The following is a 22,679-nucleotide window of genomic DNA, read 5'->3' as shown; positions in this document are numbered from 1 at the left end:
GAACTGACCAAGTGGCATGCTCCCTTTGCATTTCCTTAGTTTTCAAGGGTTTAATCTTTCCACATTCCTGCATTGTTTCACTAGAGTGAAACTAAATGCTGAGTTTTCAAGTTCTAAAAAAAATTACTAATTAAAGAGACCATGTAACTGAAGAATACTTCAAGGGGAGTAGGTTCAAAACTGGAGGTAAAATGCAGCACATCTGAATCTTGATATCTATAAGACTCCATTGTACCTGTGCAAGTCCTCAAGTCCTTCGAGAGAAGAAAGTTGTGCTAGGAGGCAATCCACCTAACCCATTTTATTTGTCTGCTTGACGAGATGATTAACGTAGAACTCAGAGACTCTGATAGGACCTATGACAAGTATTGTGATTAAAAATTATATTCAGTGTCTGGTTTTTAACGGTGTCAGCAGAACCAGCTCAAATGTCACTAATTAAGGAGACAGGTATCGTATTTCTTAAGCAACAGATGAGTTGAGATGAACTCCTCTGACAGGTGTGAAACTTCCTTTGTGTATGTGAAAACAAATATGGGATATACTCAAAACTACTGCACCTAATTTTTGTCTCCAAAACAAAGAGTTTTAGAGAAGAACACTTCTTACTTTTTAGATTATCTGTTAAGGAAGATTTTTTTAAAAAAGCTTTTTAAAGGAAAAAAAAAGAAAAAGCCAACCTCTTTCTAAAAAGCTACCTATACCTACTCCCAGACAGTGAATTTGGCACAGTGCATGTCCACAGGGTAATTCCTTTCTTTCCAAATGAATGGAAGCAAATGAAACAAAAGCACCTCTGCCCGGGCAACCTAAGGTTATAATCCTGTACAAAAAATGAATGAGGGCAAGTTTTTTTAAAAAAGTACATTATTTTTATTAGAATATATCCTTCAGCTTCCAGGGAAAATGAAACTTGAAGAATAGAAGGAAAAAAATCATAGGAAATGCATGAGTGAATAAGGATATGAAAAATTTGCAGGTCATGTTATGGAAGGGAGTGCACAGAGAAGCAGGAAGAAGATGAAATTTGGGAGGCATATTCAGCTAGTTTGTTGCCTGGCAATACAAAGCAGGGTAAATTTGCTCTGATTGGTTTGCACTGCTCCAGAGCATCTTAAATTACCCCAAGCATACAGATGAATCTGAAGTTAAAGTTTAAGTCAGATTTACAACTTACATTTCATGCCCACAAATCAAAGGAAATAATAATTAGAATCATTAGGTTTGAATTCCCCATTTCGTTATTATATACAACATATTTAATAACAAAAAACAAGGGAACATTGTAAAAGTTAGGATTAAATGTTTTACACTTGCATTTCATTATTTTAGGACTGTTGTGCAGAAAAACTAAAAATTTAAAAGAGAAACTCAGATCTTAATCATGAGCTTAAATTGAAGTAAACCATTTTAAAGGGTAAAATTTGAGTTTCCAGTAATCACTCATCCACAGAAAGAAGTGAATTTTATGCTGCATACAATCAGATGAAATTACTTTTTTTCTCAGACTTACTATGGGAAGACTTATTCCATTTGCACAAAAGAAATATATGTTATATATATTCAATATATTACAATTAAATATATAGTAATATATTCAGTATATTACTAAGTATCGCCACACACAGCCAGAGGCTCATGCTACAGATCTACCTTTTATCTGTTCACATCTGAGTTCTACTGACAGCCATTTCTGTTGCATACCTTTAGCATGGAGCAGCTAAGTGTTTTGATCATCCAGACATCTGGTTACCTTTCAAAAATGAATAAGATTTGGAATTTAAGACATTTTAAGAGTGACTCTTTAAGTAAGAAATAATCTCTTTTTGTCTATGGCCACCACTTAATATTAGATATACATGCAAGTTTTGCTTTCTGGTTTTGCTTTTTAGTGCCAGAAGAACAAAAGTTGTATTTATGTTGTTCACTATCTGCTTAGCCTCCAAAACTGGTTGAAGACGCTTTTACTCATAAAAAAAAGAAACTCATAAAAACTTCAGCTCTCATTGCTGCTCACCCATGGAAAATTAGACAGTATTGCTTTACTGACAAAGCAAAGAGAAGGGCTGGGGTATAAACGTATGAAATGTCACATTCTCTAAAAACTTCACAGTCTTCAGAAGGCCATGAGAGTTTCAAATTTCCAAGCAGAATGAGGACATCCCTGGGAAGAGCGAACTCAGCAAGACTCAGTGGTGCTCTGTTGGAAGCTGATGGGACCCACGTAGCCGATGGGACTTCCCAAGCTCTCTGCTCGACAGCCGTGCGAGGGCACAAATTAAGGTCATTCTTAGGAAGGTGTTAAGGGTTTCCCCAAGCAGAGCTTCACAGAGATGATGTGTGCCCAGAGAGTGGTGCTGAACGGGGCTGCACCCAGTTGGCGGCCGCTCACTAGTGGTGTCCCCCAGGGATCAGTGTTGGGCCCAGTTCTGTTCAATATCTTTATTGATGATTTAGATGAGGGGATTGAGTCCACCATCAGCAAATTCGCAGATGACACTAAGCTGGGGGGAAGTGTGGATCAGCTGGAAGGCAGGAGGGCTCTGCAGAGGGACCTGGACAGACTGGAGAGTTGGGCTGATTCCAACAGGATGAGGTTTTACACGGCCAAGTGCCGGGTCCTGCACTTTGGCCACAACAACCCCATGGGGAGCTCCAGGCTGGGCACAGAGTGGCTGAGAGCAGCCAGGCAGAAAGGGACCTGGGAGTCTGGATTGACAGGAAGCTGAACATGAGCCATCAGTGTGCCCAGGTAGCCAAGAAGGCCAATGGCATCCTGGCCTGTATCCGGAACAGCGTGGCCAGCAGGTCCAAAGAAGTGATTCTTCTCCTGTACTCAGCGCTGGTGAGGCCACACCTCGAGTACTGTGTCCAGTTCTGGGCCCCTCAGTTTAGGAAGGAGATTGAGGTGCTGGAGCAGGTCCAAAGGAGGGCAACCAGGCTGGTGAAGGGACTTGAGCACAGATCCTATGAGGAGAGGCTGAGGGAGCTGGTGGTGTTCAGCCTGGAGAAGAGGAGGCTCAGAGGAGACCTCATCACTCGCTACAACTACCTGAAAGGAGGGTGTAGCCAGGTGGGGGTTGGTGTCTTTTCCCAGGCAACTCTCAGCAAGACAAGAGGGCATGGTCTCAAGTTGTGCCAGGGGAGGTTTAGGTTGGACATTAGAAAGAATTTCTTTAGGGAGAGGGTGATCAGGCATTGGAATGGGCTGCCCAGGGAAGTAGTGGATTCTCCATCCCTGGAGATATTTAAAAAGAGACTGGATGTGGCACTCAGTGCCATGGCCTGGTAACTGCAGCAGTAGTGGTTCAAGGGTTGGACTTGATGATCTCTGAGGTCCCTTTCAACCCAGCCAATTCTATGTTTCTATGATTCTATGATGCATCACCCCAGATCACAGCTGATGGTAAATGACAAGGTATAAGAGGGGAGGAAAGTGTTTTCTAGCTTGGTGATCACAGTATAACCTGCCTGACACTCAAGCTTCTAAGGAAACAGAGAGCTTTTGAGGTTTTATGGCCCTGCAAACAGCTTCACAGACAGTAGAGAGACGAAAAGGGAGAAACCTTAAAGTAGTGCTTATGATTTAAAAGTCTTACACATCTGAAAATACATGGTAGACAGGCTGTGTTTTTTAATTCTGGAATTCGTTCTGCATCCACTTTGGAGAGAGTTAAAAAAATGTGCTTTCCAGTCCATGCTGATCTACCTGACTTGCTTTCATCCTTTAGGTTTGGGGATTTTATTGTAATCTTACTGAACTATATTCTTCTCTGACCATGTGCTTCTGGAGACAGGTTTTGATTGCATTCTTGTTTCCCAGTTTACAAACTGGGAAATGTTTGAAATTCCTGCTACCTGACTATGGGACTTGGGGCACTTTCATTTTCTTTTGGATTACTCTTTACTATAACCCCAAAAGCAGGTCTGACCTTGTGGTTAGCAGTGCAGTTCTGAAAAAATCTGGCATCAGACTTTGAAGCAGATGATCGTTTGAGTTAATAATTGCTGAACAGCTCTGTTTAGCTCCAGTATGATTATTAAGAGAGGGATGCCATGGAGTATAGGCCTAAAGGTTTTGGATACCATCAGTTTTTTTGTTCGTACGACTTCAGACATTCCATAAACCATTTTAAAATAAAGAATTCTCCAATGCACCATTTTGAAAACAGAGTTGCTTTTGGTCTTTGTCCAGTATTATATTAAATAATAACCTTTAAGGACAACAATTGTTGCCATGTGATCTATCTAGTTCTTCCAAAAAACCCAATCAGAGCACTAATAAAAGCAAGTGTTCAATTGTATTACTATTCCTAGTTTACCCCAGTCTAATACTATTTAAGACATTTCTCCCTTTTGTGCTCACTAAGTAATTGTCTCAAACTACAGCTGAGAGGTAAAACTAATGATATTTTCTAACATGCTCTGTTCCTCTGAGAGTGTGATTAAAATATAATGTCTAATGCCCATCAAGTAACCTCAGATTATCATTGCTATCTTTATTCTCAACTCAAATATAGCAGAACATGGCATAGACAGACAATTAGAACTCCCATTTTGAATCCTAAATGCAGGTGGGGTTGTAAGAATAAAATTCTTTGCATCAGATCTTTAGCCCAGTGTCTCCCATAGGTTTGCTCAAGTTCATTAGAAAGAATAAAAGTCTGCTACTAAAGTAGTTCTGCCACTGTTTCCTACAAATCACTGGGACAAAATTGAAACATTTTGAAATTATTATGCCACTCCTTTAAATTCCATGGATTTTTATCTAACCTTTTTCCTTTGTTTTCTCCATGATTAAAATTTAAATACTCAGTAACCATAGAATCAGAAAAGAATATAAAGAGTTTGTATCTGCTGGGGGAACGTGCCAGACAGAGTTATCTTTCTTCTCTGTGTTATCTAAACCAAGGCACCACACTAACAGATGCTTTGTGTGCCAATGATAATTGAAATAAGGAAGTATTTGAGCTTTACTCCTAAGTTCTTCATACATTGCAGGCTTTCTTTCTCATGGTGCAACATCTCCACACGCATCCTTGAGTCCTTTACTGCTGTTTCTTGTCCTTAGGTGGCAGAACCCCTCAGAACCTGTCACTTAACCAGTTACAGACATCACTGTTGTTCCCTATATATGTCTCGGCATAGCCTGTATATAAATATTAAGCTATTAAGTGCAGACAAAGCAGTTGCAAACTGTTAGAAGGCTACCACAAGAAAGCAAGTGTGATTTTTACTAATTTTGTCTAGTTTCTTAATGACAAACTTGCTAAAAGAAGTCCTTTTTCTTCAAAGTACTGTTAACAAAAGCACAGAAACTTGTGTTTTCTATGGAAGATAATTAAATTTTAAGTTGAGCCAAAGAGAAAAAAAATCAATGGTCTTGACAGCAAAGGCAGGATCAGGGGATGTAACTTCTAATAAAGAATCTCTGTTTGCTTTGTTCTCATTTAAGGAGCCTGTCTTCAATTATGTTTATTTTTCTGTAACATCTTGCTTACACTCTGCAGGCTATATCAAGAGCAAACAATTACCAAGCACAGTTTAGTGTCACAGACACCTTTGCCTTTTCCCCACACAACATAAACTGACACTTTGCCCCTTCTGCAGACTTTTGAAAAATTACCAGACCCAGCAAAAGAGGAAGATGCTCTTTGCTAAGCAGTCAGGAGACAGACTGACCTTAATGCACCTAGTCTGTGCTTTCTGCACTAGGATGTCTTGGTTATTTCACTGCACAACTCTAGTGGACACAAGACATTGGAAGTTTTAATCAGATGCAGGAAAATGGTATCCACACTATATTATTATTTTGGGTGTCTAGAACTAGAAAAGTAATAACCAATGCTTGTAAATAACACTGTTGTTGCATGAAAGTTTGGTCATTTCTTGATTCTTTGGGCACTTCTCTGACCCTGCAAAGCTGTGGGGGCTTTGCTGTGTATTAAGGGCAATATGCAACCTTAAATTTTTAAAGATGTCACTGACTAAAACAGGATTTCTGCTGTGCATTTGGTTCCTGTAATTGAAGACATGCTATGTAAAAAGCTTTATGCAGAACAGAAACTGGAATCAGGTCCACCAGATGGACAGAGTGACAGGATCTTGACCTGTGCTATGAGGATCACCTTTTCAGTAGAGTTTGAGGCTGATGCTCAGGACAAAGATACCTGTGTTTTTATGATAGAGTAATCCTAGTAGTTACATTATACTTCCTAGGAATACTTAAAAAGTATTTTCAAAACAGGTTATTGTTCTAGGAATAGTGAAAGTTCCAATTTACAAAGAAAGCTTAAAATTTGGATTTCAGCTTCATTTGGTTTAAAAGGAAGAAGTGATTTTTCTGGCTTTCATGTTAAAAAGGGGTGCTTGGATTTTTTCCAGAACTGTTGTGCTTTTCTCAGTAATTACATAAATGCTATTTTTTTTTGCTTCTTTTCAGTTCTCTACGCACACATTATTTCCCCTCTCAAAGCTAATTTATGGCACAGTAACAGAACTTTGAGAACGTCACTTTCCTGGGAAATCTTTTCTATAAAGCATAAATTTAGAGAAAATAATAGGTGCAGACTCACAAGCATCTTTGTTGTTGTTGTTGTCGTTTGGAGGGGTTTTTTTAAAAGATATTTCTGTTGTCTCTTATCCACAATTGAAACATCCTCTCTAGGCATATTTAAATTAAAGTCTCAGAGGGGCAGGAAACTTCTTAGTAAAAATAACACTGTGTGTGGCTATGTGGCAAACACCAGGGGCACAGCAAGGGTCAAAGCAGTCCTACGTGTACCCTCCTGGGATTCTGCTGGTGGGGGTTAACATTGGAGGAGCTATTAGGATAGACAAAATTAGTCTCACAAATCCTGTAAGTTGGAAAGAAACTTCTCTATGAGTGATCACTTCTGCATTAAGCACTCCTCAGCCTGATTTACTCTCTACTCTTAGTATTTGCTAGGAGAACTTGAGAATGCCAAATAATGTAATCCTGACTCTAACTTGTCACATCTTTATTCAGTAATGAAGTATTCAGCTCACCGAGGAAGTTTTATTTTATTCAATGTCCTGCCAGTTATTTTCATTTACTCTGCTATAGCTAATCACCTCGTTAGCACTGTCTGCATGATGATGATACAACTCCTTCTTCCTGCATTTGGCTTTCCCTTCTCATTTCCCCCCGAATATGTAATACTGATAATCACCTCCTATTCAATCCATAATATAATATTGGACTTGCTTCTCTGCAGGATCTTTGGGTTCTGCTTTCTTTTCCCATAGTCTGGTGGATTTATATTTTTAGAAGCATTCAATTCTCATTTAGAAGAGTTACTGATTTATATTTTTCCAGTTTTATAAACCATGCTAAAATCTCCTGAGGGTCTGGCCATGAGCTTTCACAACAGGAGCTGCTGTGTACTCAAGACTTTTAACAGTTTGGATTCACTGATAAGTGCCCAGCCCTTGAAAATCTGTGGAAAAGCAAGTAGATTCAAAATGGGACTGGAAACCACTTCAGAAGTGAAATTCAGAGTTGAAATTCTTGTTGATTGGTGTTTTGCTAGGAAGTTAAACTTTGCTAAGACTTCAACTCGAGGATTTAAATCATTGTGTAACTACTAGAGATCAGAACCAGGAAAGACTGCTTGAAGATGGGAGTTACTTTATCTCCATCTGCTCTAGAGCTCTTTTACCTTTGCACAGCATCCAGTACCAGCTGAGGGCAGAGTGCAGGTCTTAGTCTTGGGTCTGATGCCTAAAGCTCTTAGGAGATCTGGCCTACACTGACCAAATGCCATTTACTAGTATTCTGGCTTATGTTCACATTGTAGTTCAAGCAAAGATTATGCTGTCCCACTTATCCTCTAAATATATATGAGACTTTGAGCACAGATGGACAGTCTCCCCATGACTTTCCATACATTTTATTAGAAACGCGACATGAATTTTGTGTGTGTGTCGTGTCTTCATTCTTCTTCTCTAGACCTGACATATTACTGCCATCATTATTTGTTTATGTGGTGCCAGCATGAGAATGTTTGGCTCTTCATTAGTTGTATGTAAACCAGTAACTTGTAATTACTTTGGAGAGTGCCCTTAGGAACTAAGGAAACGACAGGGCTTTCACATGCCCTGTTTTAGGAAGAAGTCAGAGGCATCATGCTACTGCCCTGCTGGAACAGATGTATCTGGTATGCAATATGTACATGCCACATGTAGGCTAACTATGAAATACAATTAAATTTTTAATCAAAGTCTCCCTGCATTTCCAAAGTATTAAACAGCAGATTGTTAGGCGTGTAAGTAGGTCACACGTTGTGTTGAGCGATTGTGCTCTGTCCTTAGCCATCTGGCAACATGAATCAACGTCAGCTGGATGCAAATATAACTCTGCAAAGGTGACCTTGGCAACAGGGTTGGTCCTCTGAACAGAGACTACAGGAGGGTTACCTGCAATCAGAAGGATACTCGAAGGGAAAATCCCAAAGGAAGGTTTCAGAAGCCTGGGAGATCCTATGGCTACCACTACAGGTTTAGTAGGCTCCTGTTTGTAGGTGAAATTCAACAACATTGAGTTTCAAATCAGGGATAACTTTAAGCACTGCATGGAATGCTTGCATTTCAATGAATGACAGAATTCACTGCAATTCTGGGCAGGTATAAATAAGGCAGAAGACACCAAATAAAACCAAAAATGGTTCGTTACGGTCAATTGCTGTTAGAGATTCCAGCTATTATCCAAGAATGTGTTTTTGAGGAAAAGTAGCTTTCAAAGCATTGAGTTTTTAAAAGCCTCTGAAGCATAAGCCAGCAAATAAAAAAATATTTGTAGCTCAATTTAAATTACACTCAAGACACATTTGGCCATGGATTTTAAATCTGTGGGTCTGAAATCTAAAATGAAGAGAAAATTCCAGAAGAAAAACAACATATAATAAAACTGTTCTTTCCAACTCAAAAGACTTCATCATTTTTCATGTAATAAAAGTTTTGCTCTAGGGCATAGTTAACTTTGCTTTTTTCTGCCTTACTTTAGATGTCAATGTTTGAAATTTTGGCTTAAACATCTTTGAGTGACATGTCTGCATGACAAAATTAGAATCCAGTTCTGATGGTTCCCAGTCATGTTTTGAAACCACTAATCCCGTGAAGGAGTTTTGTGGTCTTCTCAAGTTTTCCTGTTGACTGCATTAACAATGAAGTCATAAATTTTCTTGTATGAAAAAAAAAAGGGGGGGGGAGGTGGGGAGAGGAAAGGCATATTTATGGTTTTCCAGGTTCTGTGCTATCTACAAAATGGGTTTAAATATGCCAAACCTATAGCAAAGTTCAGTCTTACATTGACCTGAATGGAAGAAGCATTTTTCTTCTTAACAAAGGAATCCCTCTGAAGTGTGGAAGCTGTCAGGTTTCTTCAGCCTGCCTCCCCTGCTTTATGACTCATGTGGTTAGAAATGCTGCTACAAAATGAGAATACAATGCTGTTGTCTGCACACAAACATGCTAATTTAAAATGTGTGTTCACACACTGAGAAGTAATTGTCTTCAAAATTCTGTTATTTGGTTTCTCTGGTTACAGCTAGGTCTTATTGGAGTTTCCAGCTTTTTCACAATGATAATTCTGAAAGCATTTTATAGGAACATAGAAACTACTACTCTTGCACAGTAAACACATCAAACCCCGTTTGTTTGTGTTTCTTTGGTATTAAACCAAAGAAAACTGCTACTTAAAAGTTGTATGAAGCTGTAGTAAGACAGATTGTGAGCAGGAGTTAGCCATATGCCTGCCTATAATAAAGAATGTCTCAGGCCAGCAATTAGGTCAGGCTATAAGAGGCTGTGTTACTTCCAGTTTACTCATCTGTATATGTTTGAGGATGAGAATTTCCCTTGCTGAGAGCCAGCTGGCATCACAAAAGGAGAAGTAATAAATATTGAAATACAATACACGTTCTCATAACCTAAGGTGCACTGAAGATTACTTTTTCAACATGGGGGGAAAAATCTGGTTTGATGCTGAAATTGTTCAGAAGTGCACTCATCTAAAGTATTGTGTCTCAGACACAATTTGTAATAACTTGTACTGCATGTCCATGATGTATATGGGGAAAGAATAACATCTGAGTCTGTTTCAAGCATATTTTCTTTTTCATTTTACATAAGTATTATAAATTGACCTATAGCTACAAGCTGCCTTGGGTATATCTAGATTTGTGCTCAGTGTGTCAGAGTTTAGTTATTTTTGTGGTATACATGCACTAGGAAAATAAGTAATTTTAGTGCTTTTAAGTGATTTACAATCATCTTTTTTCATTTTAATGGATATAAATCTTTCTCCAGTACTTGTGAATGACTGAGTTGGATGAGTCTGTTTCTAATTAATCACCAAGTCAGACATAGCTACGTGATCTCTTGGTTCTCATTCCATGAGACTGGTTTAATTTCAAAGTTATAACTTGCAAGACTTAGACTAACTTCATTAAGGATTTCATTGGACCCAAGGTGAAATCTTGGTCCCTCCTGGAACTGTGAATTTTCACATTGTTTTGTTAAGACCTCAGTCTGAATGGCAGACATTTGAATCATTGCAGCAGCAGACATTCCCTAGGATATTACTGGATTCTAGCACAAATTCATTAAGTTGGATCTCTGCAGAGACTCCTGTTAACAGATTCATAATCTCAGCAGAACTTTAAAACTCATGAAAGCAAATAGTTCTAAGTGCATACTTCCAAATAAGCACCAGCTTATAGCACAGTCCAGCAGAAACCTAAGGGAACAATAATTCCCTAATACTAATATTAGACTTTTGGAGCAAATTAAAATGTTTTCAAATCAGGCAAAAATGAGTATACCTTCAGAATGCCAGAGAACATCTGTAACACTTGGAGATTGAAGATGGGCATCATTTCAGATCATACCTGTATAGGTTTACTCTCAACTATTTCCCAAAATCTATGGATTTTGTGGTTTAGATAATACTATTCAGAAACCAATTGAATGTAACTTTTTCTTTCAATTAAGGAAGTTAACTGGAAAATTTCCTTAGAAATTAGGCTTTTCCCCTGACATACTATGAGTAAATAAGTTACATCATAAAACAAGATGAAGATAAACAAAGGACTGTTTCAAGCTTTCGAAGAACAGGAACTGTTTAGTCCTCTAAACAACATAAGTTCATCATTTCATCAACAACATCATTTCATTATCTAAGTAACAATACATGCAATAATATTTATATTCACTGTATCATTATTATTTTGATTGCATTCTTTTAATAAGAAACACTGATAAAATAAGCACTATTACAAATACTTGCTTGCATTTAGAATCATAGAATCACAGAATTGGCTGGGTTGAAAGGGACCTCAGAGATCATCAAGTCCAACCCTTGAACCACTACTGCTGCAGTTACCAGGCCATGGCACTGAGTGCCACATCCAGTCTCTTTTAAAATATCTCCAGGGATGGAGAATCCACTACTTCCCTGGGCAGCCCATTCCAATGCCTGATCACCCTCTCTGTAAAGAAATGCTTTCTAATATCTAACCTAAACTTCCCCTAGCACAACTTAAGACCGTGCCCTCTTGTCTTGCTGAGAGTTGCCTGGGAAAAGACACCAACCCCCACCTGGCTACAACCTCCTTTCAGGGAGTTGTAGAGAGCGATGAGGTCTCCCCTGAGCCTCCTCTTCTCCAGGCTGAACACCACCAGCTCCCTCAGCCTCTCCTCATAGGATCTGTGCTCAAGTCCCTTCACCAGTCTAGTTGCCCTCCTTTGGACCCGCTCCAGGACCTCGATATCCTTCCTGAACTGAGGGGCCCAGAACTGGACACAGTACTCGAGGTGTGGCCTCACCAGTGCTGAGTACTGAGGCAGAATCACTTCTTTGGACCTGCTGGCCACGCTGTTCCTGATACAGGCCGCATTACTTCTGCACTTCAGGAGTAGTTACGGCTGGTGAGCAGCCTCAAAACTGACCGCAGCCCTGGGAAAGTTGTCATTGAAACAGCTTCTGAGCTGCAGCCTTTCACCTGGCAGAGCTTAGATACACCCTGAGGGGTAGGCAATTGCCCACTGTCACTTCACAACTCTCTTTCATGAGAGCATCAGCACTGCTGATTTACTGGCTTGCTGGACATGTTGAACTATTGGAATAAATGAGGTTGAAGGGAAGCGAAACATTGCTTGTTGATCAGATTTCCCAGGCAATGGACAGGTTCTTGTTCTTTGATTATTTCAAGAACTGTGTGCTCAGTCAGCTGCACCGACACTGACCTCAGCTCTCCGCCCCACCCTTTCCTGCCACTGGCTAAGTGACAAAAGTAACACCCAACTTTCTGCCTTACTTGTGGTCCTGCCTAATAATGTAAATTCTATTTGGCAGCGATCATGTTAGTGGGCTCAAGGAATTTAAACTACAGCAACTAGCAAGCAGATAGAGAATGTGCTCAGCCATGCCTGCAAGCATGGCATAATCTTCATGGGAGAAAAGGATGATTGCTAAGACTGCTGTCTGCTTTAGCAAGAATTGAATCTATCTCTAAATTTGAATTGAAGCCCTACTTCTGAAAAAATCTGCATAAATTTGTCATAAGACAATCATACTTTAGCCTCCTTATACTTCCTAATAAATTAGTAAAAGAGACTGGGATAGCTGATTTTGGGTGTATTGAAGAAAACGTTAGTAACAAAGTTGGACACTTTTAAAATCCGGTTTCTTCTGAAGTTGTACATTTTCAAGTCTGGCACTGAGATTTTTGTGTTGGCCTCTGAAGTCCTGTAAAGTCTTACAATACAATATTTTGAAGCACAGTACTAGCCTAGCATCAGTCATCATGGTCTATTGAGCATGGTGAGCAGAGTTTTTCCACTTATTTCTATCTGAGAATTTTACCTGCTGGCCCACAGTTGTTGCAGGTTGAGTCTGGATCTTCTTTTAATTGATTCTAACTGGTACTGGCCTAGAATAAGCATCAGTGTAGCTGATGAAGAAGTAGGCATCTTCCAGACAGATGTTTGTTAATGTTACTTTTCAGACCTTTTATTGGTTGGACTTTAAGCTCTACAGCTATCTACACAGACAATGCTAAGACACCTATCTTACCTGGGCAGGTGAAATAAAGCTTTGAGATGTATCTCTGTCTCTCCAAGGCTTTATTGAAACTTGGTACAAATAGACATTTGTTGTCACCTGATTTGCCAAAGCTCTGAAGACAGAAGTCAGCAGGGTTGCTTCCTAGAGGTTTTTTACCTTTCTGCATCCTTCTCAGTGTAGCATGTTAATGACATACTTCTTGGTGGAAATGCAGTTCAGGATGCTGTGATTGATTAGATCACCCTAAGATGAGCCTAAGCAAATTTTAGCATTTCGTTGTGGGAATGAAGCAAAGATTTTTGGAGAAGGGGGGAAAGAGGTTGATTCACCAGTAATCCAAAGTAATGCATGCTCTTCCTTGCAATTACATCTTCTGTCAGTTCATGAGGTTTAGTGAAAAGAGACAGAGATTGCACTGCCCTTCTCTGGAAATTTAGTATCTTGATGGGGCCTTTTTTTTCTGGCCCAGTAAGAACTGCTTTTCTGGTAATTTCACCATTTGGAAAGAGGCTCGAGTCTCAGGAACATGAATGCTCAAGAGCAATGTACTAAAAACATTGGGTGGAATCCTCCTTAATTCAGTACCAGTCCAAGATACCCATTTTTCTCAGCTGTTCCCATGCTTGTGTACTTTCCTGACTTAACTGGGTTCCTGAAGTGAAAGAATCAGCCTATATCTACCCAGCACAATCAGCTGAAAATATTTTTGTATAAACCTGACAACAAAAGCATGGGTGGATCGGGTCAAACCCAGATGCCACCTGCAGATATCCCCTTGGCACACAACTGGTGTATTATTCTCTTCAAGGCCGGAAAAAAGGCTGGAATAGAGACAGAAAGGCTGGGTGGTCCCCCAGATTTCATGTGCCAAGAAAGAGTTCCAGACTGCTGTGCTCTTGGTCCCTCAGGCTGGAGCTAAAAAACACATTTAAGCACTTTGTAATGTTGAGAAGACAAATCTCAGCAAGTGTCTCTTATTCTTCCCTCATTGCCTGGCTTCTCTGTGCCTTTTTGTCATTGCTTAGAATAGCTGTTTTTATGAACCCCAGAATTAGGTATTAAGACTAGACATAGTCCACCAGATGAGTCAATAAGATAGCAGGGTTGCAGTTAATTTTTCAGGATTATATGCTGTTTGGAACAGGAAATCCATGATTTTAATTAGCAATAAAGAGGAAATAGTCTGCTGTGAACTGATCTTAAGCAGGTACTGCTGTACTAAGTTAGTTCAATACAAGGAGGATTTTCCATTGAGCAAATTGATATTAAGGCATCCTGAGTTAATTAGCAGTAGCTACTTTATCTGTCTGAGGCTGACTTTGGTTTCAGAAAAGAATGAATCTGAAAATCTGTTCTTAGAAAAAATCGAATGAGCTTAACTTAGAGTAGGGAGCATTGAGACAGAAGGGATTTCCCCCATGTAATCACTGGAAGAACTAATTGGCATACGTATTACAACCTACAAAATAAAAATTAGTCAAAAAAATATTTTTATTTTCCAATCATTTAATGTTTAATGAAATATTGGGAGATGACATTTTCTAGATATTGTGTGTGCGAAAGATCCTTTTTATTAGGAAAAGGATTTGAATTTTGAACATTTTTGGGAAATAAATCTCCTTTTACTGCAGGGAAAGCTGTGCAATCTGCTATATTTAACACAGAGGAGGACCTAAAATTGCCTAAGTTATCAAGCTAGCTCTGCAAGACCAGACTGTGCAATTTCTTTCAGAGTCCAATAGTGTTAAAATTTGAAGTATTAACTTACATTTCAGTTTTGCAGGAGGGAGAATTGAGACCTTAGCAGTGAAATGTCTTACAGAAAGTTGCAAAGGAAACCAGTTTGTCAGATAAGATGCCTTAACTATTTCATTTGTATGAGGCATTGAACAATGAGACGTCCAATGTGTAACTTAAGAGTGAGGTTGCCTAGTGATGTGTTTCAGTCACATTGTTCTTACACCGGTGGTTTTCACTAGTACTCAGTAGAATTAATCTGAATTTGTTTTACTGATTCATTGAATGAGATCAAAGCTAGAACCATTCTCTTCCTCCAGCGTTTTTTCCCCCATCTGTGTAGTTCACAGTCAGTCTCAATCAGCAAACCTGCATGTGTGTTGTCTTTGTGATTGGGATGGGGAGGATCTTTTCTGGTCCAGGGATGATTAGAATAAGATAACATTTCACAGCTTTCAAAATATGACTGCAGGTCACTGCCTTAAAGGTACTTTGTCCTGTTTCTGTGTTGCCATGAGAGAGATTTCATCCTAAGTGTCTGTGCAACCTTGATGACGCCCATGGGAAGGCAGGGCCTCTGCCCTTTCTTTTCCTTTTTCTCATGACTTTGTCATTCAGTCTTCTGTTTGTTCATATGAAGGTAAAGAACCCTCTCCCATGTAACACATTTAGCATGTTACTTTGAAGATGAACTCTACAAAACACAACACAGTTGGAAACAAATTCTGAAAAGGAGTCATGGCTTAGTAATTTGGGCCAGAACTTCTAACATAAAGACCAAGAAACTTGGTCCATTGACCACTGTAGTGTCCAAGGACACTATATCCTGTTTTTCAGGTGGCTTAGTGTTTTCTCCCAGTTTAGAGCCAAGTGAGCACTGAATGCTTCATAGTCAGCTGGCTTGAGTTTCACCAGAAATACATCCCCTCAAGTGCTACCAGTGAAGAAGTATCCATTAAGTAGCTGAAGCCTTGGAAAGAGCAATATAGTACAGAAACAGGAGAGTAAGCTAGGCATAAATGTTTTATTTCTAAAAATGTTAAGTCACTTGGGTTGCACCATTGCTTAAAACTTTCCCATTTTTACTCTCAAAGATTTTTTTAAAATCTTTCCTTTTCTCTTTTACATGGTGATTTGTACCACTGTGCTCTCAGAAAACAAAGGCAGAGCCAAGAGCAATGCATATAAGTTGAATAACTGAGAAAGATATGAATTATTAGCAGAACTAAATCATGTGCTGTGAGGCAGCCCTTGTGCATAAGGAGCATTCCCTTTTTCTTTTCTCTGATAGCATATGCTTTTCTTCATTGTATTTTTAAAGGTTCATAAAAGATAATTCTAAAAAATAGTCATATTAACAATATTTGATTAGATCACCATAGTTTACTGGGGTGAATGACATGTTTCTGTGCCACATTTCTATGTACTTGGAGGAATATAAATCTGGACTAATTATGGCAGTAGTTCTTTTTTTTAATGTCACAATAAATGAGAAGACGACACAGCTGTTCACAACAACTTAGAAAGCAGAAATATTAAATGCAGCCTTTTCTTGTGGCCCTTTGCACTAGTGAGGACAAATTCAGGATCATAAAAAAAAACCAAAACAAAACAAGAAACAAAAAACAAAATAAAAAACCAAACAAAAGCCAAACCCCAATGTTTTAAAACCTTAAACTTGCACTGGATTGATTTCTGGGCTTTCTCACGTCTGGTTTTTCCTGAAAACTGCTAGCAAACCAGCATTAGGTAGATAGTGACTTTGAACTGCAGATAGCATTTGAACACTTCCCCCTGTCATTAGTGTTCTTCTACAGTCTTGTTCTCGTGTGTGTCTTTGCTAATATGTTGCCTTGGCACTAATAAAAGGAATAGGTATTTGGCTGCTTAGTGTATGTATTTTCTGTGTGCTATTATTTATGCCTTAGAGATGTCTTAATGCTTCTTAATGCAATGTCTGTACATACAGAATGATCCTTCTCACACCAGACTCGAGAAGTTGATTGGGGATTTGACAGTCCAGGTAATTATGACAACTACAGTCGTGACCATCAGAATAAGAGAGAGCTTGAAATTCAGTGTTTGTTTTAATTCCTATGTTTCTCTCTGACTCTTTCTTATGCTGCAAGACAATGCCTGGAGCTCCAAAACTAGTGAGAACCCCTGTGGTAAATATGTGTGCATAATATATAACAGGCATCTCCTACAGGAGCATTGTTTGGATCATGAGTATCCAAATGGTGTAAGCACACAGACTATATTGCTGAAAGCCCTATAAACACTGTAGGTTTGAGTAGTGTGTACCCTGCTCACAGCTAAGTAGCTGTAGCTTGCAACTTTATAATTTCCTTTCACTGTGGAATTCATGCTATCCAGATATCTCTGCTACTTTCAATGGACTGTGTTTTGATAAATAATCAAAGGGAAAATCCTGAGTTTGATCCATTTTTATTTTGGTTACCATTTTTGTTTGGTTTTTTGTTTTTTTTTTTTTTTAATGTTTACTTATTTTGAGCCTGCTGTTCTCCCTCCAGGTAAGTGAAATTTGCACACTGGCAAATGTATATCTACTTTTGCACTCTATAGCATGTAAGCACTACCCAGTACATACCTGCAGTCACCAACATGCAAAGTAGACACATATTTTCACAAATAAGGTGTGTCCCTTAACAAGGAGGCTGGCTTAAAACCGTGCCTGAAGTAAGGAAAAGTAATAATATTGCCAAAAATAAAGAATTTAACAAGACCATGCTTAGTAGTGTTTCCCAAGACTGGTTTTAAGGGAATTCTAATCAAATCTTAACTTGCTTTCAGTATTTAGAAGCCTCATTGAAATATCTAGGCCAACATCCACAGTAACAAAATGTTTGCCTGCTGCAAACATATATGTAATTTTGTAAAAATTACCAGTTTTAAGTAAGGTGCTTTACCTGATTTCTCTGTCAGTGGGATCACAACACCAGTGAAGTGTAAAGATCAAAGGGACAGAAAACAGAAGTGCATCAGGAGAAGTGATTAAGGAACTATGCAAAACAAAGTAGCTTTCTTTTTTCATTTTACATTTCACCCTCTTGCTGCTACATTTTTTCTGCTATAAACTGTCACCTTCTGCTACCTCAGCTAATACTTTAAATTCATTTTGCATGGCAAAATGGTGCAAGCTAGCACAATCACTGGCACCCATTTCCAGATCATCTTATACCCAACATATATCTCGTAACACCATTTGTGTCAGTGTTAAAGCAGTATTTTTACAGCCCACTGCTACCAAGGTGAGAAAGAGTTCAGGGAGAAAATAAATAAAATGGTTTCGTTCATTTGCTGCAACACAATGTAAGAGGGTGTAAGAAGTTCTCTTACACAGAATTTCAATCAAATTCAGCCACATTGTTAACTAATTATATTTTTTGCCTGCCATTGCAACTCAATTTGAAGGCATTTATGAATCTGCATGAAAGTAAAATGAGGACAAAATGTGCTCAGATGTATTGTTTGGCTTCTTCACCCCTTGCAGAGGAAGTGATTCAATAGTTATATTCAGTTTAAGAAAATGCTTTGAGAGGAAATGTTTTGTAACAAATTTTAAAAGTACTACTTCATTTATTAAGCTATATACCCTTTAAATATTAAACTAGAAACTTTATTCTGTGCTATTGTCTGTTTCTATTTCTTTTTAAAGGTTTCCATTTTCAACTTCATTTGTAATAAACCTGACAGCCAAGAGCAAGTACAATTTACCTCAGTGAACTTGCATGTACTTTTTTCAGGGCTGACTCTCTCACCTAGTATCACCATATTGCATTGGATGCCTTTACAGCTCCTGGACAATGTAAATAAAATACTGTCTTGAATACATAATGGAATATAAAGTATATAACGTAGGAAGTATAATGATTTTAGTGGCACTAATGATATCATAAAAGAGCTGTGATTTAAATTCCACAGAGCCAGGTTCAGCAATATGATGATGCAATTACTATCCATACAAAGCAGTAAATCACTTAATAGTGAAATATCACTTGTTTCAGACACGTGTTATTTCAACAAGACAGTTACCACAAAATATTAATGCAACAGAGAACCAAACCATGCAGCCACTTGAAAATGGCATGGCAATGTTGTTTAAAGATTGCTTTTAGCAAGAACCAAAAAGTCACCCTTTATAAAGTTAATTTTATACCTATCTTCTAGTAACCGCACAAACTAAAACACTTGGGTCTTTTTGGTTGCTGCTGGATTACCTTCAGGACTTCTCATATCCAGACCTTAGAACTCTTCAAGGGAGAGAGTTTAAGTTCAGGGTGCTCAGATTGGTGCATGATGAACCAAGGCTCTTCCAGTGAGTCAGCTCTGAGTAGCATGTAGCTGCCTGCAGCACATCCCAGACTTCTGGGCAGATGGGACAGTCTGACAATTCTGCCACTCCTTTGAACTATCAAAGAGAAGTTGTGGCTCCAGAGATAAATCCAGAGATTCAACTCGGATGAAGGTGAGTGAGCAGTAGTAGCAGCTCCAAAAGCAGTGTGTCCCACACTTTGTCCTCCTCAGGACTGACTCAGAGGGAGCAGGCTGTCTGGTGAAGGAGCTGCAGCACTCCTGTGAGCACTTGGTGATGTCCTTGAAGGTTTTCCATCCAAACTGAATTGAGTTCGTGGGATTAGGCATGATTGCAGTCTGAGGCCTTCCCACTACAATGGCTGGAGTTATTTCTTCGAGCATGTACTTGAGGTGGCATGGCTGATGCTCATTTTTTCCTTCAGAGACATGCTTCTTTCCCCTTTCTAGATAAAAAGAGTGACAGTTCTTGCCATGTGTGTAAGCTGCAACCACCCGAATCTCCCACACAATACAGCTGAAATATTTTCTTCTTTTAGTATGGAGTGACAGTTTGTGATAAATAGACTGGTTTCTCTGACTCACATGTACCTAGACAAATGTTAATGAGCCAGCACACAGAAGCATGAAGTAATCTCTTGTTTTTCATTAAGTGCACAGATTAAAAAGATGTTATTTTACTGTAATGCACAGAATTATGTCATTTCAGCTTAGAGTAACTGCTAATCACATCAAATTGAAATGATCCTTGGTTTTGTTTTAAAGAGCATAGAAGAACAAGAAGTAGAGGAAAAACAGAAGTAGAAATGGAATATGAGACTATAGTGAAAGTGAGTGAAACATTCCCCTTTTTATCCAGTAATGCTAATGTTGTTTTCATTTTACATGTCAAAACTAAGTCAGGAGCATCCACAATTTACTGCCTTGTGGTTCTTCTGAAAACTTTGAGCAACTATAGCCCTGGTTATTATATGCTAGCTACATAACATGTGCTGCCACTGACCATTACATACTTGTTATACTGGGAAAGCAATTTGTGACTTCTTCAAATCATACCCCACCCCATTGTCTCCCTGCCTGTTTTATTTCTTGCTGCTTTTGTCCCCCCTCAAGTGCAGCAGTCAGGGGCTGTGTGTAACAGCATGATTATACAAACTTTCCTTCCACAGCCCTTTGGGTCATCAGAATAACCTCTGTTCTCTGCTCACAGTAGCTGCAGTACTCTCAGATCAGAAAACCAGGCACTAAGACATGTCTCTCTGAAGAGGTAAAGGAGATTGTTGGGGGTGGGGAGGGGGTGGGCACAGGAATTGAGAGCATCTGAATGTAGAGGTATGAGATGGGGAAAGATGTTGAAGGTAGGAATTCTGGGTACCTCTGAAGATTAAGCTTACCAAGCAGATAAATCAAGGATTTATCATCTGGGACACCAGAATATGGGATAAAGAAAGGATTAAACAGGGCATCAGAGCAGGAGGAAAAATTGTGGGACAAAGAAAAAGAATTTTATGAATGTGAATCAGTAAAACAAGATTAGTGAAGCCCAGCAGGGAAGATTTAGAGCCAAGAGAGTGAGCTTTTCAGGGAGGAGGAACTGAATTCAGCTGGGGAAAGGCACGCAACGCCTGGAAGGAAGATGAAAGTAGATTAAAGTAAAAGAGGTTTTTTCATTGCTTTATGGAAGGGCTGATGATTGAAACGTGCTGATAGACCGAAGTATTATTTCAGGGGTATCTGTGCTATCAGGAGACGTGATTATGAATAAGCAGACTTCCTCAAACTTCTTGTAAATAGTCATGCCAGGAGGTCTTGAGCTTTCACTGTCAAGGGGGTAGCAACAAGCCATGCACCTTTGTCACTGAATCAGAGAATCCTGCTTGCTTTGTATTTTTATTTAATATCTTGCCTTCTACTGCTTTCTTCTGGAGTGCTTTGATATGTTTTGTTTGTCTTTGAGGAGAGAACTGCCCCGGCTTCTTGATAAGTCCTGTATTTAAGTACTAAAATGCCTTTCTGCTGCAGTTACCTGGGTGCAAAAGATTTTGGTTCCTTGCCATTCAGGCAGCGTTTGCTTTTCAGTGTCCTCGTGCTCAGCTCACACACGTGTGCAGGAGTAAAATGAACTTTCTCGAGAGGACTGCAGCTCCTCCTGCCTACAGAACATCCTTCTGTGGCTTTCCACCATCCTGCAGAGGGTGTTAACAGCTGTTCTTTAGTTTCTGATCCTTCCTAATGACCACCGAGGCTCAGATTTGGGGGCTGCTTCTCTTCCAGTCTCTGTGGTGCCGGTACCGGTGTCAGCAGTGATGCACCTTCAGTAGTGGTGAAGTCACACGTTTGCTGTGAGCACCGCTCTGCTCCCTGGCCAGCATCAGTGCGTTGGTTACTCCTGCTTTCCCCCCAAGTTGTTTTATCCACTTGCCTGGAGGTTTTTGGTTTTTAAACACCTGTCATGTGTTCTTCTATGGACATGTACTGGCAAGAAAGGAGGAACCAAGTCTGAATGTTTGATCTCTGCATTGCACAATACAGATGGACTTCTATACTTTACTGAACAGCAAATACAAAGTAAGTTTGACTGGTCTATAAAATGTGACTGTAGCTTGATTTGCCCGGGTGTTTTGCTGTGAATCACCTGTCTCTGCTCAATTGGACACTTCATGTATCTATACATACCATTACATGCTTAGGGTTTATTTTAATGTTTTTATTGTTGGGAGATAAGAAGACTTGTTTTCAAACACTTATTAAAAATAACACAGTTCTAAATATTGTTTAGTTCTCTAGTTGTGGTAAGGTGGGAGATTAAAACTGCTAGGTGGGGCCTTGATTTTGTGAATGTTGTTTTCCTCTTGGACACAGGCAAGGCAACTATCAGTGTTCATTTCCTGAACAAACCAGTGGTGACAAAAGAAGGTAGAAGCCATAATGAATTGTTGGCACCCTTACAGTATTCCAAAGAGTGACTTGCTGAAGATGGCAACGTTAAACTGGCAATTGCTTAGTAGGGAACTGGGATTTCTTTCTTGTTTAAGCCTCATTAGAATATTGATTTATCTTCCTGAGGCAAGTTGTTTTCCTTCCCTGAAAGCAGGAGGATAGGAATAGAGCTGAAATGCCTTGAATCAACTAATTTTAAAAATCAGAAGCACTTGTTTTAACTCTGTTCTCATCATACATCACTTACATTTTAAATGATATGAGGTCAGCTCAAATCACCTGCTTGTGTCATATTAGGGTGTCTTGGGATGATGGTGAGAATATGGGCAATCCAGTTGCTCCTGCAAACTTAGAAGGAAATCAGACCTCAGAGAAGAAACATCTGTGATGTCACATAACCACTTACAATGTTCCCGGAGTTATTCTTTTTTGTGCTTTGTCCAGCTCTCTGGACTTCAGCCTGATAGACTGTGTAAAGGGAATGGTACTAGGTGGTAGAATTCCTATGAAGTATACCCTACTTACGTAGGAAAATTGGGAAACAATATGTACATAGTCTGCAGGGAGTGCCAAACTGGGG

The 22,679-nt window shown here is 39.2% G+C and overlaps 1 protein-coding gene across 2 annotated transcripts in view; it reads left to right on the top strand.

Annotated features, from left to right (window-relative positions):
* Positions 1 to 22,679, top strand: part of PLCB1 (phospholipase C beta 1) — a 399,975-nt gene that overhangs the window by 355,561 nt on the left and 21,735 nt on the right. Inside the window, exon 32 of one of the 2 annotated variants that reach the window (XM_030448782.1) lies at positions 19,925 to 19,989. The exons of the other annotated variant lie outside the window; for it this stretch is intronic. Within the exon in view, the coding sequence (XP_030304642.1) occupies positions 19,925 to 19,963 (39 nt within the window). The 3' untranslated portion in view covers positions 19,964 to 19,989. The remainder of the gene's footprint in view (positions 1 to 19,924; positions 19,990 to 22,679) is intronic. 2 annotated transcript variants of the gene reach the window in all.

This window comes from Calypte anna, chromosome 3, assembly GCF_003957555.1.
Source record: "Calypte anna isolate BGI_N300 chromosome 3, bCalAnn1_v1.p, whole genome shotgun sequence".
Classification (NCBI taxonomy): Eukaryota; Metazoa; Chordata; class Aves; order Apodiformes; family Trochilidae; genus Calypte; species Calypte anna.
The sequence above is the reverse complement of the archived record's forward strand: the minus strand, read 5'-3'. Positions and strand labels throughout refer to the sequence as shown.